Source organism: Pyrus communis, chromosome 3 (assembly GCF_041283825.1).
Source record: "Pyrus communis isolate YQ-2024b chromosome 3, ASM4128382v1, whole genome shotgun sequence".
NCBI classification, from domain to species: Eukaryota; Viridiplantae; Streptophyta; class Magnoliopsida; order Rosales; family Rosaceae; genus Pyrus; species Pyrus communis.
The window spans coordinates 29,541,081-29,559,352 of record NC_142567.1 but is presented as its reverse complement, the minus strand read 5'-3'; the positions used below and the strand labels follow the sequence as shown (position 1 = coordinate 29,559,352).

At 37.0% G+C, this 18,272-nt stretch overlaps 1 protein-coding gene across 3 annotated transcripts; it reads right to left on the bottom strand.

Moving 5' to 3' along the window:
* Positions 1–236: 236 nt before the first annotated feature.
* Positions 237–16,891, bottom strand: LOC137715364 (callose synthase 3). Of its 3 annotated transcripts, none has more exons than XM_068454661.2 (44): positions 16,713–16,891; positions 16,538–16,580; positions 16,150–16,410; positions 15,387–15,487; positions 14,177–14,298; positions 13,988–14,081; positions 13,699–13,809; positions 13,509–13,625; positions 13,269–13,361; positions 12,420–12,511; positions 11,936–12,062; positions 11,381–11,518; positions 11,084–11,160; positions 10,885–10,981; positions 10,272–10,394; positions 10,071–10,188; positions 9,208–9,542; positions 9,061–9,113; positions 8,865–8,925; positions 8,563–8,644; positions 8,430–8,479; positions 8,260–8,346; positions 7,618–7,752; positions 7,432–7,526; positions 7,214–7,301; positions 6,979–7,139; positions 6,717–6,837; positions 6,532–6,632; positions 6,312–6,450; positions 6,078–6,229; positions 5,585–5,694; positions 5,370–5,495; positions 5,182–5,250; positions 4,720–4,909; positions 4,482–4,638; positions 3,476–3,595; positions 3,155–3,273; positions 2,980–3,063; positions 2,614–2,726; positions 2,298–2,527; positions 1,384–2,181; positions 1,232–1,282; positions 910–1,095; positions 237–780 (listed from the first exon to the last, which is right to left on the bottom strand). In XM_068454661.2, exons 3-44 carry the CDS (start codon positions 16,352–16,354, stop codon positions 532–534), a joined length of 5,877 nt encoding a protein of 1,958 aa, XP_068310762.1. In that variant the 5' UTR covers positions 16,355–16,410; positions 16,538–16,580; positions 16,713–16,891; the 3' UTR covers positions 237–531. The 3 variants fall into 3 exon arrangements, with proteins under 3 accessions (XP_068310762.1, XP_068310761.1, XP_068310763.1); XM_068454660.2 differs by having other exon boundaries at positions 16,150–16,413; positions 16,713–16,884; XM_068454662.2 differs by having other exon boundaries at positions 16,150–16,370; positions 16,713–16,884.
* Positions 16,892–18,272: the final 1,381 nt, after the last annotated feature.

Below are 18,272 nucleotides of genomic sequence, written 5' to 3'. Positions count from 1 at the left end.
TACGCGCTACATATGCTTGGTAGTTTTTAGGATCAACAGTAACACACAAGTTTCACAGCCTTGATAATGACGCTTTCACCCTTTGCATATGGCGAACACAGGTGCAAGAATTGGCAAACATGGTCTGCGTAAATGAGATTTCGAGTTCATTCATGTGATACCCGAACCCGAATAACAAAAAAATAAATAAAAAAACCCGAAGATCCAAAGAAGAAAGCGTTCATGCAATGCTTCAAGGCACAAAATCTCGAAAATCATTAATCGATCGGCTGCTAAAAACTGGATATAGAATCGATATACGCTCCCCATACATGATCAATGATATACAATATACATAACTATATACGTCTTCTACCGCATATGGTCTTCCGCCTGCTTGATCACACCCCGCATCTAAACCCGTAATGTAACGCAGCCCAAACACACTGGTAATTACAACACATATGAAGGAGATATTGTTTAGCTAAGTCTGCCGACGGTAGCGAGGCGATTGAAAAATGAGCTCGAATGTTGCTCTTGTTACTAGTAAGGTTACTCCTTGTTCCGGGATGAGCGATCCTTCCGTTGCCCGCCAAGAATACGAGAAATCTGCAGACCTCTGCTGAATGCTTGGTTGAAGAGCATACGAGTCTGGAATTCGGAAACAAAAGGAAACCAGGCCAAGAATGCAACCGGGGTGAATAGAAGGAGACCCATAACAATCTCAAAGCCACGAGCAAGAGTCCGAACTGATGGCCATAAACCAGCCCTGTGCACAACAGGCTTGCAAGCTTGTGCAATCTGACAAGAGACGGGGACCACAAAATCGCGTTAAGAAATTCAAGGACAAAGAAATGCACGAGCATCGTCGCTACGGGGTGGATGTGTGATACTGAATTAAATTAAAGCAAGACGGGAGCATTCACTCACCAGAAGCATTCCCCAACCAGTTGGCATGAAAGCAAGAATGCAGACGATGATATCCTGCAGGGTCATGTGAGGCAACACAATCAAAGTGACCAAAATAGACACGAAAGTTATGAATATTAGTCCCTTGATCAGCCGGAACACAAGTTGGAAATCTGCGCTGAACTTTCGCCTCCCAACGGACACAGTCTGGAGAGAAACATAAACAATTAAGTTCCACAAAGGAAAAACATACAAACAATATTAATGGAATACAATTTTGTCAGTCAACCTTACATTGTGGCCTTTATGTAAATATCGATAATTATGCAAACTTGACACTCACCTTCATAACAAACAAAATAAGGACAATCACCAGCCACGAAATGCCATAAACCTGTTACCAAGTGAATTTAATATAACAATAAGTTCACAATTGGCACATCGATAGAAGAAAAGAAAAGGAGAATTTAGAGAGTGACCAGGTTAATTATTTACCATAACACTCTTGGTATGCTTTGCGATGTTCAGGTGATATACGAGCCCATACTGATAGATAAAGAACCGTAAGGATAACAGTATCTCAGCTGCAATACCACGTTTTCCGGAATATCGGAGATGCTCTTGTTCCTCCTCCCACCATGATTCCCAGCTTTTTTCAGGTGGAACACCTATACCCCCACGGTTGCTTATCCACTTATTCCAATCCGTCCAATCATCAACAATCTTTTGCCACTCAAACCCAGATGGATTGAACAGAAAGGGAGCAAAGAGCCAGGTAAACACCATAAACCACATAGATGCAGTGATCAAAATGTACGCAACAGAACTTCTATAAGTATGACCAAAGATCTGGTACACGACAAGTAAAATTAAGAGCTCAATGCCCTTAACAAAGTGGCTGCGGGAGTAAAGCCTATAGTTGTCAGCAAATTTGGCATGAAAAACCACAAACCCACGGCCTGTAGATCTATATTTCGCACCACCATGAAGTAATGTCCTTCCATAATAGTGGGTCTTCGTTCCAAGTGAAAATGTGAAAAATACCGGGGCCAATTGCAATTGCATCAATATGAATTCACTTAGTGCAGTTCGGAAACCCTTCTCCAAACCAATTTCCATCAACATAGGCAACGCCATCAAAAATCCTATTTGAACAAATGATTGAGACGCAAGAGCTACTTGAAGAGGCTTGTTGTCTCGAATTGCTCGTTGAGTGCTCAAACCCTCTTCAAGTCCACTAAGAACCAGATAAAGGCGTCCATAAAGGAAGACGTACACAGTCAGCACAGTTATCTGCCAGAAAAACATACCTCCGTGTTCAGAACTTTTGACTAGATACCTAATATTATTCTTAATTCTTAAAGACCAAAGTACTTAACATTTGATACCAAAACTAAAGATCAACGTACCAGAGTACTGTAGTAGAAACCAATTGTGGTGAAATAGCAAGACATCATTCGGAAAAAGTCGAAACGGTGTCCAAGTCGGTATATATCTCGACTGAGTGTCTGCTCCCCATTTCCATTAGCTATTTTCGCTTCAAACATAGAGATCTGGTTAAGGCCCACATCTCTTCCCTTCCCAACTTGTATGTACTCGTGATGAGTTACATTGCCTTCACGGAGTGTGGAATTAAAGCCTGAACCCCATACCATAATTAGAATATAATTGCCCACTGATAAATTGTGATAACGGATAATGTTCACTCAAATGCCTTCAACTTACCAGCAAATATGTCTTCACTCAAATTGATAACCTTGGATGCTTTACTGACACCCCCTCTGGTAAGGTGAAAGAGCCTATCAAACACATCCGGATGACCATAATGGAATCGAACCCTGGATGAGCAGAAATATTAAAACAGAAAAACTTTGGAATAGTAAAATCATAAAATTAGCAAACTGGAAAAAAAAAAAAAAAAAAAAAAAAAAAAAAAAAAGATGAAAAGGGTAAAGGAATTAAACAAATGCAAGTACACACTCGTGCACACGATAATAACCCAGTACACAATATTTGTCTGCCAGGATTTTTCGTTTCAAGTTTTTCTTTTCCCAAAATTTAAAGTGGACATTATGAGGTAATATAACTTACTTGAGAGGATTGGCCAACAGTCTCTGACCAATAGTGACAAAACTGTTTTCCTGATTTGACATGAACCAAGCTAGAGAAGAAACACTGGATCAGATCAGGAAAGAATGTTAGTGATACCTAGACATTGTCAGTTTGTTATACAGCAATACGCCCTTAGTAACAACACAACACCTACCTTCCAGTAAATATATGCTCCCTAAGTCCAAGAATTGTAGGATTCCTCACCCCATCATGCTTCTCGAGAAATTCTTGCAGCAAATTCCTCATCTTCAAGGCTTCTTCCATGTAGTTATCCTACAAGATGGGTCAGATTAATTAACATTGCACATTGGGATACAGGCACCTTGCAAAAGTAATGAACTAATATGTTATCCGCCAACATTTTAACTTTTTGTAATTCAAAAACTTATTAGTCCAGTCAATCATCATTGTCTAAGCTTGCTCCCAGGAAAGTAAAATCCTGGATCAATCAGTCTTTTGATAACAACCACCATACCTGGTTCATATCCATTGTTTGCAAGCCTTCTCCACGTGTGAAAATAATGGCATGATTTTGATTCTCTGGTTTTCCTTCACCCAAAATAGCAGGTCCTGGAAGCTTTATGCGATAAATTACCTACGCATAGATAACAATACAATTTAGCAAAGGATATGAAGATTTCAAAGATGACAAAACCTAAAAAGCAAATAATATACAATTATATGTGACATGGCCTGCTCGAGGATAACAGTTCAAAAATTCAAAATACCTGTGCAGACAAGGTTAAAACAGTGGACTAACCACCTCCCCACCGTTCACAAGCTACAAACCTTAGTCCTTATTTACCTTAAACGACAATGAGCAATTCCCCTAAAAAATAATACATCTTTCCAATGTTCGAAATATGTGAGAACAAAAATGAATTAATCTACCGTTGAGACAGATATATAATCCTAATCTGTTTCTGACATAAATAAAACTTATTTGCTTCACAGACTATCTATGTCACAAACATATACTGAAATTAGGATTCTAAGCCAGCTGGTGTCCTAACTTTCTTAAGCAGTCCCCTAAATTAGGTTATTTTATTACTTTTTAGTTTTAGGTTTGTACCATAATTATGGTTGTGCTTTATTAAAACCCTTTCAGATATAAATACATTTCATTATCTCCCATATACCAAACCACTGCCTATCCGTCACTCATTCATCAACAGGCATGCAGTCAGAGCCCTTGCCACCCTCCACTCCTTGGGACAGGTCAAGTTTCAGAAGTAGGTTTTCAGTCATAATTTGACAGCCAATAGGCCCAAGACAGATGTCCTTCTCCTCAGTCAGACTGCAGTATTTTTGGTTCTCAACAATGAAAACTTTCAGTTCTTTAACTTTATAGGAAACTCAACACCACATAGGTTATAATATCGATATGGCCATTGAGGATCAAACATTCAACGAAACATGCCTTACAATACAATACAATGCCATTCAGACTAAAATTCATAAGTGTAGATTATAAAGCTTACTTGGTCCAGATTTTGTACGGGCTCTGAAGAATCAATTGACTTTGGTAGAGCAGCCTTGACTAGAGTAGAGTAATAAACTTTTTGGTTCATCTTCTTGGAACTATCTTTGCTAGGCTCCTCAACCTCATCAATATATGCCACACGTAGTGATGGATATCTGTTGCACAAAAATATGATCACCAATTAAAAGTTATGACAATCAGAAAATACCACCAGAATAATACTATCAGAAACATACGTTGTCATAAGCCTCAGAATGTCTTGAGCACGAGGATCACCAGATCGCTTGTGTATCCCATATAGTTGGCATGATACCACATATGTAAATTTCAAATCAGCTACTGCTTGACATTGTGCCCACAGTGACCTGCCTTCCTTTGATTGATCCTCAGAATTCAATTCTATGGCCTTATAGCCTTCCATTAAATCTGGAAGGTGATATTAAGCCAAGTTTACAGCAAACAATACTTTTATTAGCTTTCATTATATCTCAATTCAAAAGAAGTGTAAAACCCAATGCTATGCAAAATAGGAAATTTATATAAAATAAAGGGTATTGTTATTAGCACTCCAAAAATCCCATTTGGCACTCCAAACTTTCTATAATTAGAAAGAAAAATACACTTGTGATGAGTGTAGAATGAGATTTTTGGAGTGCTAATAACAGTTCCCAAAATAAAAAGATATAAAAATTAGGTACCATCATCTTGGGCCATATCGAGAAAAGACTGAAGCTCCAAAGCTTTCCGGTAGTACATCAATCCCCTTACTACCACCAGTTACGAAATTCAGTAAATACCAGAGTAGAACAATGTTCATAAAAAATATCTTGCCATCATTATGCTTTAAAAACACGTCTAAAATATCAGCACATAGGTGGAGAGATACCAGTACGAGTCAAAGTTTGCCCTCTATATGATGCCCAAAGGCGAAGTTCTTCTTCCAATTCATCTGATCCTTTAAGCTCCTCTTCACTGGTGCAATTGACACGCTGAAGAAAATTGTTCCACTCATCTGTTTGCCAACAGAGAATCAGTACAGAATTAAGTACTACAGGAAATACAATACATTAGCTCAAATCTCAGAGAGTACAAACAATAAACCTGGGTAAATTTTTTGCAAGTAGAAGAGAATTGAAACCCCATCTTCATTTGGCACTTCCAAATCACGCAATGAAAACAGAACCTCCTCGGTGTAGTAAGGAGTTAAAACACTACAAGAAAAATTATTACTTTAGAAGCAAGTACAACCAAAGAGAATAACAATCATATTTGCAAAGTTTCAGCAAGTTTTTTCATTTTACGGAAACCTTTCCTATAAAACTTCTGACCAACCACGTATCGACCTCAGAGCTCGGCTTGCAGAGATGCCTTTACCATAGTCTTAAGATTTTTAAATTCTAAAGACTCAATGTCATGGTCACTGTAACCCTCTCCTCCCCTCCCCTCCCTCCCTCATTTTTACAAGGTCCTAAAAGTACAAACCGGATTACACTGAAAAACACATCATTGTAAATTTCACCAAAAAAATGACTAATTCATAAATGATTTTTTTTTTTCAATAAATAAAAGATAAACAAAGGCAAAGATAACGTACGAGAAAGAGAGCATATTTCGAACTTTTGGTGCTGGAGGCATGTCCATAAACAATGAATTTGAGAAGAACGAAATCCGCCTTCTAGCTTCTAAGTTGGACGGTACATCCATGGCAGACTCTTTTGTCGTAAGCAAAAGATAAAGACGCTTAATCTGCCAAAAAAAGGTAATTATTGAGGATTACAGGATTTACTGAAGCTTCAAATTTGTAATCATCTCTCTACCAATGGCACACCTTCTCCCTCCACGCCTCTGTTACTTGTTGAATAGGAAATCTGATAGCCCCAGAAGATGCAAACAACTGATACTGTTGAGGTTGATCAAGGGGCATCATCCCTTCATGGCCAGATGCGCCATGGATTGAATCTACCAAACTACACAAAAAAATTGACAATGTAAGTAACGCTTGAATATGTAAATAAAAAATAGTATGCAATCACATCACAATGTGATACCTGGATATTTGGTCCTCCATCATTATGTCTCTAGTCACTACCTCCAGCATGTCCTGGAACAGAATCACAACTTGATCCCTTTCGTCCTTATTATTGTCCAGCTGCAAAACTCAAGCAAACTTGGTGAAGACCATTCATCAAACTGGCTGAGAAAATTATAAGCTAAACCAAATCTAAAATCTTACCAGATGTTTGATGAGCTTAACGAATTGATCATAGAGGCTAGGAAGAGCACTCATCTTGTATTCAACCAGGTCACCCGCCTCTATGTGCTTGTCAACCTCAGAAAATATATAATCTATAACCCTGAAATCCAATTAATTTGGCTTAGCAAGTGGTATGCAAAAAGTTAATTCTTACTAGTTGAAAATTGTGCACAAATCTTAGATGAAGTTTTATTTTCTCCAATGTTATAAGGCACTGCTTCTTATAATAAAAAAAACCTACTCTTTCTCACGTTCTCCCTGAACCAGAAGCTTGATTATGTTCCTAAATGAAGCATAACATTCCAAAACAGCACAAGACATGTAATTGTCAGCCTCAATCCTCTTTTTCAACTCTTTATCCTTGCCATTGCTGTCCTTGGCCATGTCTAATGCTATCGGGATCTGATGGGTACACACACAATCAATATGTGCATATAGGGATTCGAAACTTTCCTAAGAAGTACGCTAAAACTAACCTTGCTGGCAAGTAAAAATGGAGGCCACTGAGTAAGGGGGCCTAAATCACGATCAGCCCAATAAGGAACAAGCAAAAGGTTCATCTCCCTGAGAATTAAGAAACCTTAGCACACAACCAAAAGAAAGAACACTACGGAAAGAACCTGGAAAAGATGCACCACCATAACATTGAACTACTACAAGAAATCTAATATAAAAATATCCATTGCCAGAAAACCTATTGTTTATAAGATCCTCCTCTCGGAAACTACTTATTATCTTGTTCCATAATTGAGCAAATCTTGCTGCCTCTTTCTCTTTGTTGACTTCAACCTGGAAGAATTGAAGCATTAGTAAATTAATACAACCCCATGAAAAAGGAAAATAACAGTAACAAATGTTACATAAAGAAAACAAAGTTAACCTGAGCAAAGTTGCGAGACAAAGTAGCCTTCAGTCCTTTCTTCCTTGGTTGACTCTTTTCCGCCGGAATCAAACGGGCATTAAAAGCACCAGGAAGTGATTGAAAACGAGATCTCAGCATTCCTAATGTTCGAATCTGCAACCAATTTAAGAATAAGCACTAAAATCTTACAAACACAATCTTTTATACAAATCTAAAAGAATGGAGAAGAATTAGTTCCAAAATCATAAAGAATAATGTTAAATGCAGCACCGAATTATCATGTTTAAGCCCCTGGAAAGCATATAAATAAGGAGATATAGGTATAGAAAAGAAAGAGCTACATATTATACATACATCCCATTTAAATGTGAAAGGTGAAATTCAAATTCTACTCTCTCCAGAACTTCATGAAGTCTTACATGAAGTTCTTTCAGTTTGTATAGACAAACCATCAGAACTGCAAATCACGTATAATTTGTAACTTCATATCATGTAAGACTTCAGAACTTCATGCAGTTTGTATAGACAAACCAAAAACCTCAACAACTCTTGCAGCAGAAAAAAAAAGGAAGTTTGATCAATAATAAACACACGAAGCTTAAAAAGAAGCTAATTTGAAAAGTAGAATTAAAGAGCTATTTTGATCAATAATCCACTAACCTCTCCAAGACGACGGAATGCACCATAAATTCCTCCAAATATTGTGGAGAAAATGGCATACCAAATCTGGGTATCCATAAAATACACCTGAAAGGATTTGAGCATAAGAATACAATATACTGGACCGGATAACAAGAAAACAACAGCTATGAAATCAATATAAACCATACAAGGATAATTGGAGCCCAGAGTGCAATCACAACACCGATATTGTTCTTTGCTGCAAGGAAAATAAATACATGATAAACAACATGTTGAGGAACGAGATAACATTAAATGCAAAGAAGCCATTTGATACATTACCACGGGGAAAAAACTCGTGCCACTGAAAATTAGTTACACGTACACTCATGATGGCTTTTGTTGGACCAACTAAAGGTTTTATCTGGAAAGGAAAAGAATCATCAGAAACAAACAAATGGACCGAACAGAAGTAGAAACTACAGTTTTCCCATTTATTGATGTATACCCTATGGAAAGCATTAGGCTATGTTTTATACCCCACCCAGTTATCCCATTCCACCATTTATTGTTTTGAAGATTCATGTACTAACACATAACCCGTAAGAGAAAAAAGAGAAGTCCGATGTGGTTAAAGGAGACACCTCTATATAGTAACTGAATGCCAGCTTGGTAATTATGAGAAGTACCCAAAACATTGTGTACCTGAATAGTTTCAATAGATAGAAACACAGGTTATACATAGAAGACAATGATAACAGATAAGAAGCAATTGCATGTATCTTCTTTTTTCTCTTTTGATTTCCCATCCCCTTTATCTTCGGATCAACGGATTCTTACTTGAAAAGGGAAAATGTGCTCTCATGCATTCCCCTCCCGACATAAAGTCGAGGCTGCAAATAATAATGAATTCAGGCTATTCAGCAAATGTTAGGTGATAAAAAAATGCAAAATACATATAAAAATATCAGAACCTGTTCCACTTACCTGTGACCACCACATCATAAACGTCACAATCTTATAATTTGATCTCTCAAGGAATCTACGAATAAATGGGAACAGAAACAGCACCGCAGCCAGCATGTTTGGTGACAAGTAGATAACAACAGCCAAGATAAACAAAGAAGGTTGATGTCCACCATTGCCAAACCAACTTTTGATAGTTTGAGCAAACGCAGGAGGGTTTTTCCAACTATATGCATAAGTAATCGGTAGAATTACCACCCACCCAGCAGCTGTGATGACCTTCAAAATGTATCTCAACTTAACATGGAATGACATACTCCGCCTACCCTTCCAGCTAAGAATTACATCTAGAAACGCTGCACAAGTCAAGGAAAATAATCAATCAAAATTCAACAACTTCAACTTGGTATAATGAACAGTGAATACACGATAGCAACAATTGGTACATTCAACTTGGTCCAATGCTGAGTGGCACTCCATTCTGCCAAACCTGGCTATGATAACCAACCAATATTGATTGGTATCACATTGAAACAAAATTGTCTTTGTTGTCTAGTTTAGTGATTATAGCTTAATGATCTAGTAGCCTAGGTTAGTATCATTTTGAAAGATTACAGAAAAATCAGAATAGGGTATCACAGTACATCTTTATGGCCGTTTTCATTGGCCAGATGAATGACACTATTGCACACATTACTTTTGTGCATACCATGTAATCCAAGACTTCTAAAAACAAGGTCAACAAACTATCAAATTCTAATTCAACATAGTAATATCACACTTAGGTATTACATAAAAGGAAAGCAGTAGCACACAAAGGCCTAGAAAACAGAGAGAACAATAATGAACTGCAGCCACCAACACCTAATAACAAATTTAATTACCTTGCCCAAGTTTCAATACAGCAGCAGTTATGAAGACAGACAATGCTTTCGTGAATACATCACCATTAAATAATGCAGTAGGTTGCCCCGAGCCGTTCCAAGCAACAATTATCATAACCTTATAAAAATAAAGGTAAATTTCAGCAGTGTCATAGAATCAAGTACAGCTCACAGAAGATTAAATGGAAGGATAGACAGAACCTGTAAACATAGAATAAAGAAGCTCCACATGCGGTCAAAGCTTCTAAAAATATGCCAAAATGATCGTATCTCAACGAAATTAACTTTCCCCACCCATCGATCTCCACTAGCTGGCTTTTTATCCTGAATATTATATCAAGCAAAAGTTATGCATCAGGTGAGAAAAGCCTCTCTCAAATTGAACAGTAGTCACGGTACTAAGTAGCACCAGCAGAACAAAAATATGATTTTTTTTCAAATATGATCATCAGTCTTATCAAGAACAGTGTCCAAACAAATTTCCAAATAAAGTGTGTTAAAAAAAATCTTATCAATCACAAACTCAACACAATCTCAGCCATGATCTCAACTGTTATGGTCAGCTACGTGGATGCTCATCTATCACCAACAGGCAACAGAGACAAGTTTAAAAACTCACCTAACACTTAACTTTACTAGTACTATTAGTTGCTGATTTTTATTTTCTCCTTCCTATGTCTTAGAAGGCAGTTCCATTCAATCGGAACTAACTTCAATTTAAACTTGCACAAAAGAAACGTGTAATTCCCAAAAATACAGATTCTCATTATGAAAAGGGACAGTAACAAGAAAGAGTAAAATAAGCATGACTGACCTCGTTAATTTTATCAAAATGACGCTGATCAATAGGCATGCAAAAGAAATCAGCACCTGCACGCATTGGCCAGCCTAACCGGAAACAATCCACTGACCTACAGTCTCACAAAGAACATAAGAACTAGAGATATACAAATGAATGGGAGGGGGAGGCCAAGGGGGAGAGAGACAGATAGAGAGAAATTATATGTTTGTACCAAAAGTACTCATTTAAATCATCATAATTTCTCCACTGGGAATGCTTTGATTTCCCTCGTTTACTCCTTTCAGCCTCCTTTCAAGAGCAAAATCACAGAAACATGATGAGATATAAGCAATATGCAACAATAAAAATTCATCTTTTATTTTAGAAAGGCACCCTAAAACATGATGCTCTCCCCACCTGCCCAGCAGGATTTAAGAAAGGCAAGATGCAAGCCATTCTTTAGGAGTGAGGTACCACTCTTAAATTTATTGAAATTATAAAAAAAAAAAAAATCACGTAAAATACATACTTTTGCAATCACTTCATAAATTGGAGTCACAACTTTTCTCAAGAAAGCCTCTTCTTCGCCACCATAGGCTGGCTTCACATTCTCTCCCGTCATTGGACTGACATTCCCAGCGAGCATACCATACAATTCAAATGCCATCTACAGAAACAAATGAAACAAATGAAACAAATAAACACCCATGCATGTGCATTGGAGAGAAAACTTCTATGAGACTATGAGAGCATATCCACAAAAAAAAAAAAAAAAAAAAAAAAAAAAAAAAAAATGTAGCATGCTATTACAATTTGAATGCTATCAATCTTCTTTTTTTTTTTTTTTTTTGTTTTTTTTTTTTTTTGTTTTGATATAGAGACAATTTTCACATAAAAATATTAACAAACATAAAATCCTACAAATACGTCAGAATCAAGAAGGCAAACTCCCATTCCAATTTCCATTTGAATGACCCCGAAAGAGAAACGTTGAGAAAGAAAATTGTAATTTTAATATTGGTAATGAAAAAATGCCATAGAATTGTCGCACTTGTAACAAACAACAGGCTACATCTAAGCATACATGGTGATAGATATAACAAAGGCACTCTGGCATGAATCTCAAATTTGCAGCTTCCCCCCATATCAGAAGATATAGACCCATGTATAGTAGTTTGCGCTGTTGCACCTCTTGCTGTATTGTTGGTAACCTGAAAAAAAGAACCAAAATAGCATCGAATTAAATAGAGTGACAATTAATGGGGGAAAAAACTGATATAAGCAGAATATACGCTCCCATTCACATTACACAGGCACGAAATTTCCTAATTTTCAAAATGACATTCCATTTCTGTGTCAATCACCGCACATAAAAATAGAGCAGTACCATTTATTTGTGACTTGTATCAGTTGTGCCCCCTTGAACACACACACACACCCAAGAGCAACATGCCCACCCAACTATACTATGGAATATAACCAGCATTATTTGAATTCCAGGTTACATGCTCAGTAAGATAAGTATGCAACTATTATCAGTCAATTGACATTGGTATAAGACATCTCACCAAAGGCTACTTTTCCGGCCCAAATACTTGCACCATTTTTTGTAGTTCTTGAAAAGCTTCTTCATCACTTCTGTCAATGCACGATCATCCAACTAACCAAAAAAAGTACAGAATTATGACACAATCAAGGATGAAAAGATCTCTGCTAATTCCAAGAAAGCACAAATATTAAGGTTTTACCTGCAGCACTTTTCAGAAAAAGACAGAGGATACATTAATATATTCTAATTTCACAAATTGGTTATCTTATATGTCAAACAAATTCTGTTTCAATCAAACTATGAACTGTCTCTCTGTGAGGCTTAGTAACACTAAAAATTAATTAAATGTTCTCATTCCCCGCCCTATTCAGAAGATAAAAGATACTAAACATTTCCCACCATAACTTAGTTATGACATATCTAAGATAAAATGGTTCATAAAGCCAAGAGTTTTCTCCTTTGAGAAGAAAGTCCCCCTTATTTAAGTGCAACAACATTAGTGCAAGAATCGTGGCATTCTAAAATAAGCTTTTGAGAGTGTCATCAGCTAAACCGCCAACGTTTCTGAAAAACACCACCTCCCCAACTCAAGAAACGTGGGTACCTCATAGATTTGCACCCAAAACTTTTAATTCTTTATTTTTCTAATGGAGCAGTAAAAGAATACTCTTGGTTTTACTGTGGACCGCTGGCAACACATAATAGCACTCAAAATGGTTTACTAAAGGAAACTCGACAGTAGCATAGTCAGCAATGAGGAGGCCTCACACTGTTTTAGGAAAATGTGAAACCGCAATACTGATTTACAATAACACATTTACTAGATAATATTCATGTCATCTGCCAAACATCCATGCCAGATACATACCTTAGGTTGTTGATCAGGCTTTGGAAACTGCCTTATGTGCACATTTGCAAGCAAAAGTATAAGGTGCTCCCTCTGATTTGCCACATTATCCTTCTGAAAATTGATTAGGTCAGTCCATGAATATTGGTTAAAAAAAAAAGAAATGCATTGCATTCCAACTGAAGAAGAGTAGCATTAATAAATAGGGCCACAAGGGCCTTCCTGCATTCTCAAGGTGCGAAAGCTGTCTAATTACGTTACCTGAAACCCAAACATTGACTGAAGCCAATCCAGAATGTCTTCCTCGTTTTTCTTATTGTCATCCTTTGGCCGAGGAAGACCCCTGGTGTTACGAAGAGCAAAAACAGCAGCTTGTACCTGCAAACAACATATCATTTGAGCACAAGTGAAAGCGGAGGTATACATACAAATAAGAATAATAAGAATTGACCTCTGGATATTTCATAATTGCTTGATTTGCACTATCAGGATCAAGTGGAAGGATATTGTAAGGGACCAAAAGCTGTGTCTTTTCTGTAACTTTATCATGAGCTTCCAAAATCTGCAAGCACCAAACATAAGTCCATTACCAAAGAACACTCCAACACACAGGAAACTAGTAAAATACAACAGCGGTTAAATCTTGACACTGAAAAAATAATCGCCATCATATAAAGTGCTGAGAGAAAGGAAAAGAAAAGCTTTACAAATCAGAAATGGAAAGAGTAACAGAGTTGTACCTCACGATCAACTTCCATAGATTGTGTCATTGTAACAGCCTTTAAAACCTCAAAGAGAACATTGGCAGTCTGGTATGCCTTGGTAAGCTGTGCACTGTATAGAAGGAAAAACCACCATCAGACAGAGCAAGGAGCAATTATACTAAGCACCCCCCCTAACAAGACCAACAATCTTCCAATGAAACCCACCGGTCAGCTTTATGAGTACTTGACAAAGCTTGAATATATTTTTTGTAGTAATGATGGTAGAAGCTCTGCATTTCACGTGCATCACTTTTTTTAACCCTTCCCTTGAGTGTTGGATCATTCTCCTGAAAAATAGAGAAAACTTTGCTTAGAGAACAGATAACACTAACAAGAAACAACTAACTTTTGGTTTTTAGAAACAACTAACTTTGATAAGATTTTTAAGATCCCATGTTAATCTCATTAGAGAGAGTATCAACATCGCAGAAAAGCAACTTTTGCTTCTTGTTTTGGGTGGAGTGGTTCGTGGATCTAACAACTTGGTCACGGAACAGACTCACTGCTCTCAAACCAAGATTTTCCTGGCATTGTGTGTGTATGTGGTTATTGAATGGTAAAACTCAGATAGACACAATAAAGGGTCCATGATAGTTACCTAAAAAGCGTACAGAAGTTCAAGTCTGTATGAAATTTTACCTAACTTTGATATAAATTCATTAGTACTTTTTCATGTCACGCTTTATGGTTCTTTGACATGAAACCACAGTGCACTGAAAAAGTTCTTAGGGGATTTACACGTTCCAGGCCTGAACGTGTTATAAAAATAAAGAAACCAATTTGACTTGAAAACAGAAAGTAAGTTTACTTCCACAGAGCCTAAGATAAAGAATTCCCCCCTATGAATAAGGTTTAGGGCAAATTTTCCACTAAGACCAAAACATGTCTGCAAGCACTGTCCACTTCTCTAAAGATGGCAGTTTAATTTGTCAGCTTGAGAATTTTAAAAAGGTAGTCACCCAGAAAACTGCATTAAGCAAGCATCTAAAGTTGGCTTAGAATATGACTACAAATTAATCACTCAATGGATCTGCAAGACCTAGTCTTTCTAAGTTTCAGCCCAAAATCAGAATAGCCCATAGACATCATTTTGCTTTCCATTCTTCCCTTTGTTAAGAAAGAAATTCAGTAGAGGGGATCTAAAGTTGGCTACAAAGAACTGAAGATTCATACAACAAAACCAATTTCTAAAGAACTGCGTACAGAAATGATGAAGAGCTTTCGTCCTGAGATGTGAAAAACTTTATGTACAAGGATACAAAATAATTGAGTTCATACAAAGGAACAAATTTTTAAAGGACTAAGCATCGCTGTAGCTGGAAAAATATACAATTATGAGCTTTATATGAAGATAATTAAACAATACAGCATATACCCTTTCAAGACGTTGAAGAAGGGCAGTTTTAAACTGACGAACGCCACGTCCACTAGAAGTGGGATCCAGTCTATGAGCCTTCTCAAAGGCATAAAATCGACCTACACAACATCCACCACAGAATTATATCTCGTATGGCCAACACAATAAAGTAGAACAAGACTGGGAACATTTAAATGAAAGAAACAAGATTGCCCTAGTGGAATATTTTAAAGATGGTTCATATAAAGAAAGAACCACCAAATAATATCAGTCAGCCCTTGTTTCTCAAACCAATTTCTAATTTTCCACAACAGGTGTAAGAAAAGGTGTGTTACTAAATATTTACTTTAATGAGACAGTGGACCACATATCAGACAACATAACTCAACTCTGACTGTGCAACGTGCACACATAGAATCTCTGAAAAATATAACAGACTTCTAACATAACTAGACAAACTCCAAAGCATCAATACATAGATGAATCCTCCATTCGTAAATATTAGATACAGAAAACGCTCTTACAAAGAAGCCACACATCCACCTATGCAGAGAAACAACTGTGTGTGCATGTGGAATCAAACCAAGCACAAAATGCATAAACGATCAAGCAAAAAAAAGGCTAAATTGCATTGCCTAAGCATTAGTTAGGTACCAACTGCATACAAAAATTGAATAATCTCCAAAATGCAAATGAAGAAACAGACCCAGATGAAAATAAATACTTAAAGCTCATTAATTCGCAATTCCAAACAAGCAACTGACTAAAGTGAAAAACTTACAGAGATAAGCAACTCTAGGATTGTGCGATTCGATTTCATTGGCAACACGAAGAATGGGAGCGATTTCGACAAGGGAAGAGGGCACGACCTCACTGTCGAATGCCGTCTCCCCAAGGTTCCCGGCGGTCTGGGTTCGGCTTATCCGCCTCTGCAGTGCCTGCTGAGGTGGCTGTTCCGAACCACCCCCTCTCGACGACGACGCCATTTTCCTCCTTCACTTCCTATCAAAACTTCAGAGCTCAATCACACTACTGGTCCTTCCTACTAAAACATATAAAATTCCAACCAAAAAAGAAAATTTCAAAAAAAAATTCAAAATTTGAACAAATAACAGAAAAATAAAGCTACAAACTTAAATAAACATAAAAAATAGCGAGAGAGAGATTACCGTCACCACCGGAGCAGAGAAGCTAAGCCATGAAATCCAGCATCTGAAACATGCAAGAGAGACAGAGAGATATATAGAGATTAAATGCTAATAATTTCCAAAATTTTGAAAAAAAAATACGTAAAAAAATGGAGAATGTGATGGAAAAGGAATGTGGGAAAGTCGAGAGCTTTACAAAAACAACAGAAAGACGAGTGCTTTGCAGTGAGGGTGTTTCCAGTAGAGAAGAAACCCTAGGAGAGAGAAACTGAAAAGCAGATAGAGAGAAAGGGGGGGATGCTGGAAGTTTAAGCTAAAACGAAGGGAAAGCAAAAGGGTGGAGGGGAGAGAGAGAGAGAGAGAGAGCTGCTGGAATGCTCTTCCTCCCGAAAGAGAATTTTTCTACTTTTTTTTTTTTTCAACTTGTGGGCCCAGATTCTTGAAATCTAGTTTTACGATATTGCCCTTGTTTGCCTGCCATCTTGCAGATTTGAATGACTGTAATGCCCTAGGAGATTGCTCCACTGCTCTTCTTCTGGGGTTAAATTTGTAACTAGGGCAATGGGTACTTCGGTCAGAAAATTTTTGAATATCACAAAAGTTAAAAGATTCGGAAGTATCCGAGGTTGGCTTGGAAATAATGAATAGACAATTTCGGTCATCCGTTGTTGCTTTTACTTCACTCCTCTTCTGCCCTACCAAACGACACCAAATGGGAAGGGTCAAAACGGTAATAACAACACATGTTAAACCGCCGTAACAGCTGACTGTGGAGCTCAGGATTTTTTTTTTTTTTTTCCGATCTATAGATTTGTTAGATTAAGTAATAGACGGGTTCAAACTCAAGTTGTGGTGTAAGAGTTTCACTCATCTTCAATGCCATGGTAGAGGCCCAACTAATTTTTGTTTACTTAAGGTTATTATCTTCACTTCAAGTTTCAGTTTCAATTTGTTTGGATGATGAAAAAGTTATGTATTTATGATGCGTTTAATACGTAAAAATTGAGAACAAGATTAAATCCAAACACGATTAGTTGTCATGCATAATTCAATACCCAACTTTGGAGAATTATGCTCGTTGTGAGTGTGTTGTAGAAGTACTTTTTGATATATTATTTGTTAAGTTGTCTAGTTGTACTATTACTTATACCATCTTTTTTATAAAAGTAAGACCCGTTAAAGTATGTAAGTTTTGTCTTTATTAGAAAGATTGTACGAATAAATGGTAAGAATAACATTTTAATAAATAAATATAAGAAGAATGGGGTGGAGGAATATTGTAAAACATGGAGGGTAATTTAGGACTTTCAAATACTGTCTAATTATCATGGGTTGAGATTGAGATATGGATGTCGGTTTGCTTGTCTGTAATCCAGGATTTAGTAGCGCGGGACCCGCACGAGCGAACTGACACGACTTGCGAGGGAATGAACGACTGAACTTATTGAAGAAGGTTGATAAACGGTAGAAAAATTAAAGAAAGTATTAATTATTCGACCCCAACATAAAAAAAAAAGTACTTTTTTTGGTACAGTCCACGTCACTCACATGGATAACATAATATAATATAATAAAAATCATGTTTACGGATGCATTTTTACTTTTCATATATTTTTATTAATTTTTCTCATTGCATTTTTACTATTCACATATTTTTATTAATTTTTCTCATTAATTTGTTATGATCCATTTAAAATTTTAATTGTTTAATTCACGAGGAGCCCTACCTGCAAGGTCAGGGTGGACTTCGTGATCA

Bases quoted from the DNA above. Each gene is read 5' to 3' on its own strand.
- LOC137715364 (XM_068454661.2), bottom strand. From the start codon at position 16,354: ATGGCGTCGTCGTCGAGAGGGGGTGGTTCGGAACAGCCACCTCAGCAG. The intron at 8,645-8,864 runs GTGTCTCCTTTA...TTTCCTTTCCAG, and splicing joins CATTCAGTTACTATATAGAG to ATAAAACCTTTAGTTGGTCC. The intron at 7,140-7,213 runs GTTAGTTTTAGC...TGTACCCATCAG, and splicing joins CATTTTTACTTGCCAGCAAG to ATCCCGATAGCATTAGACAT.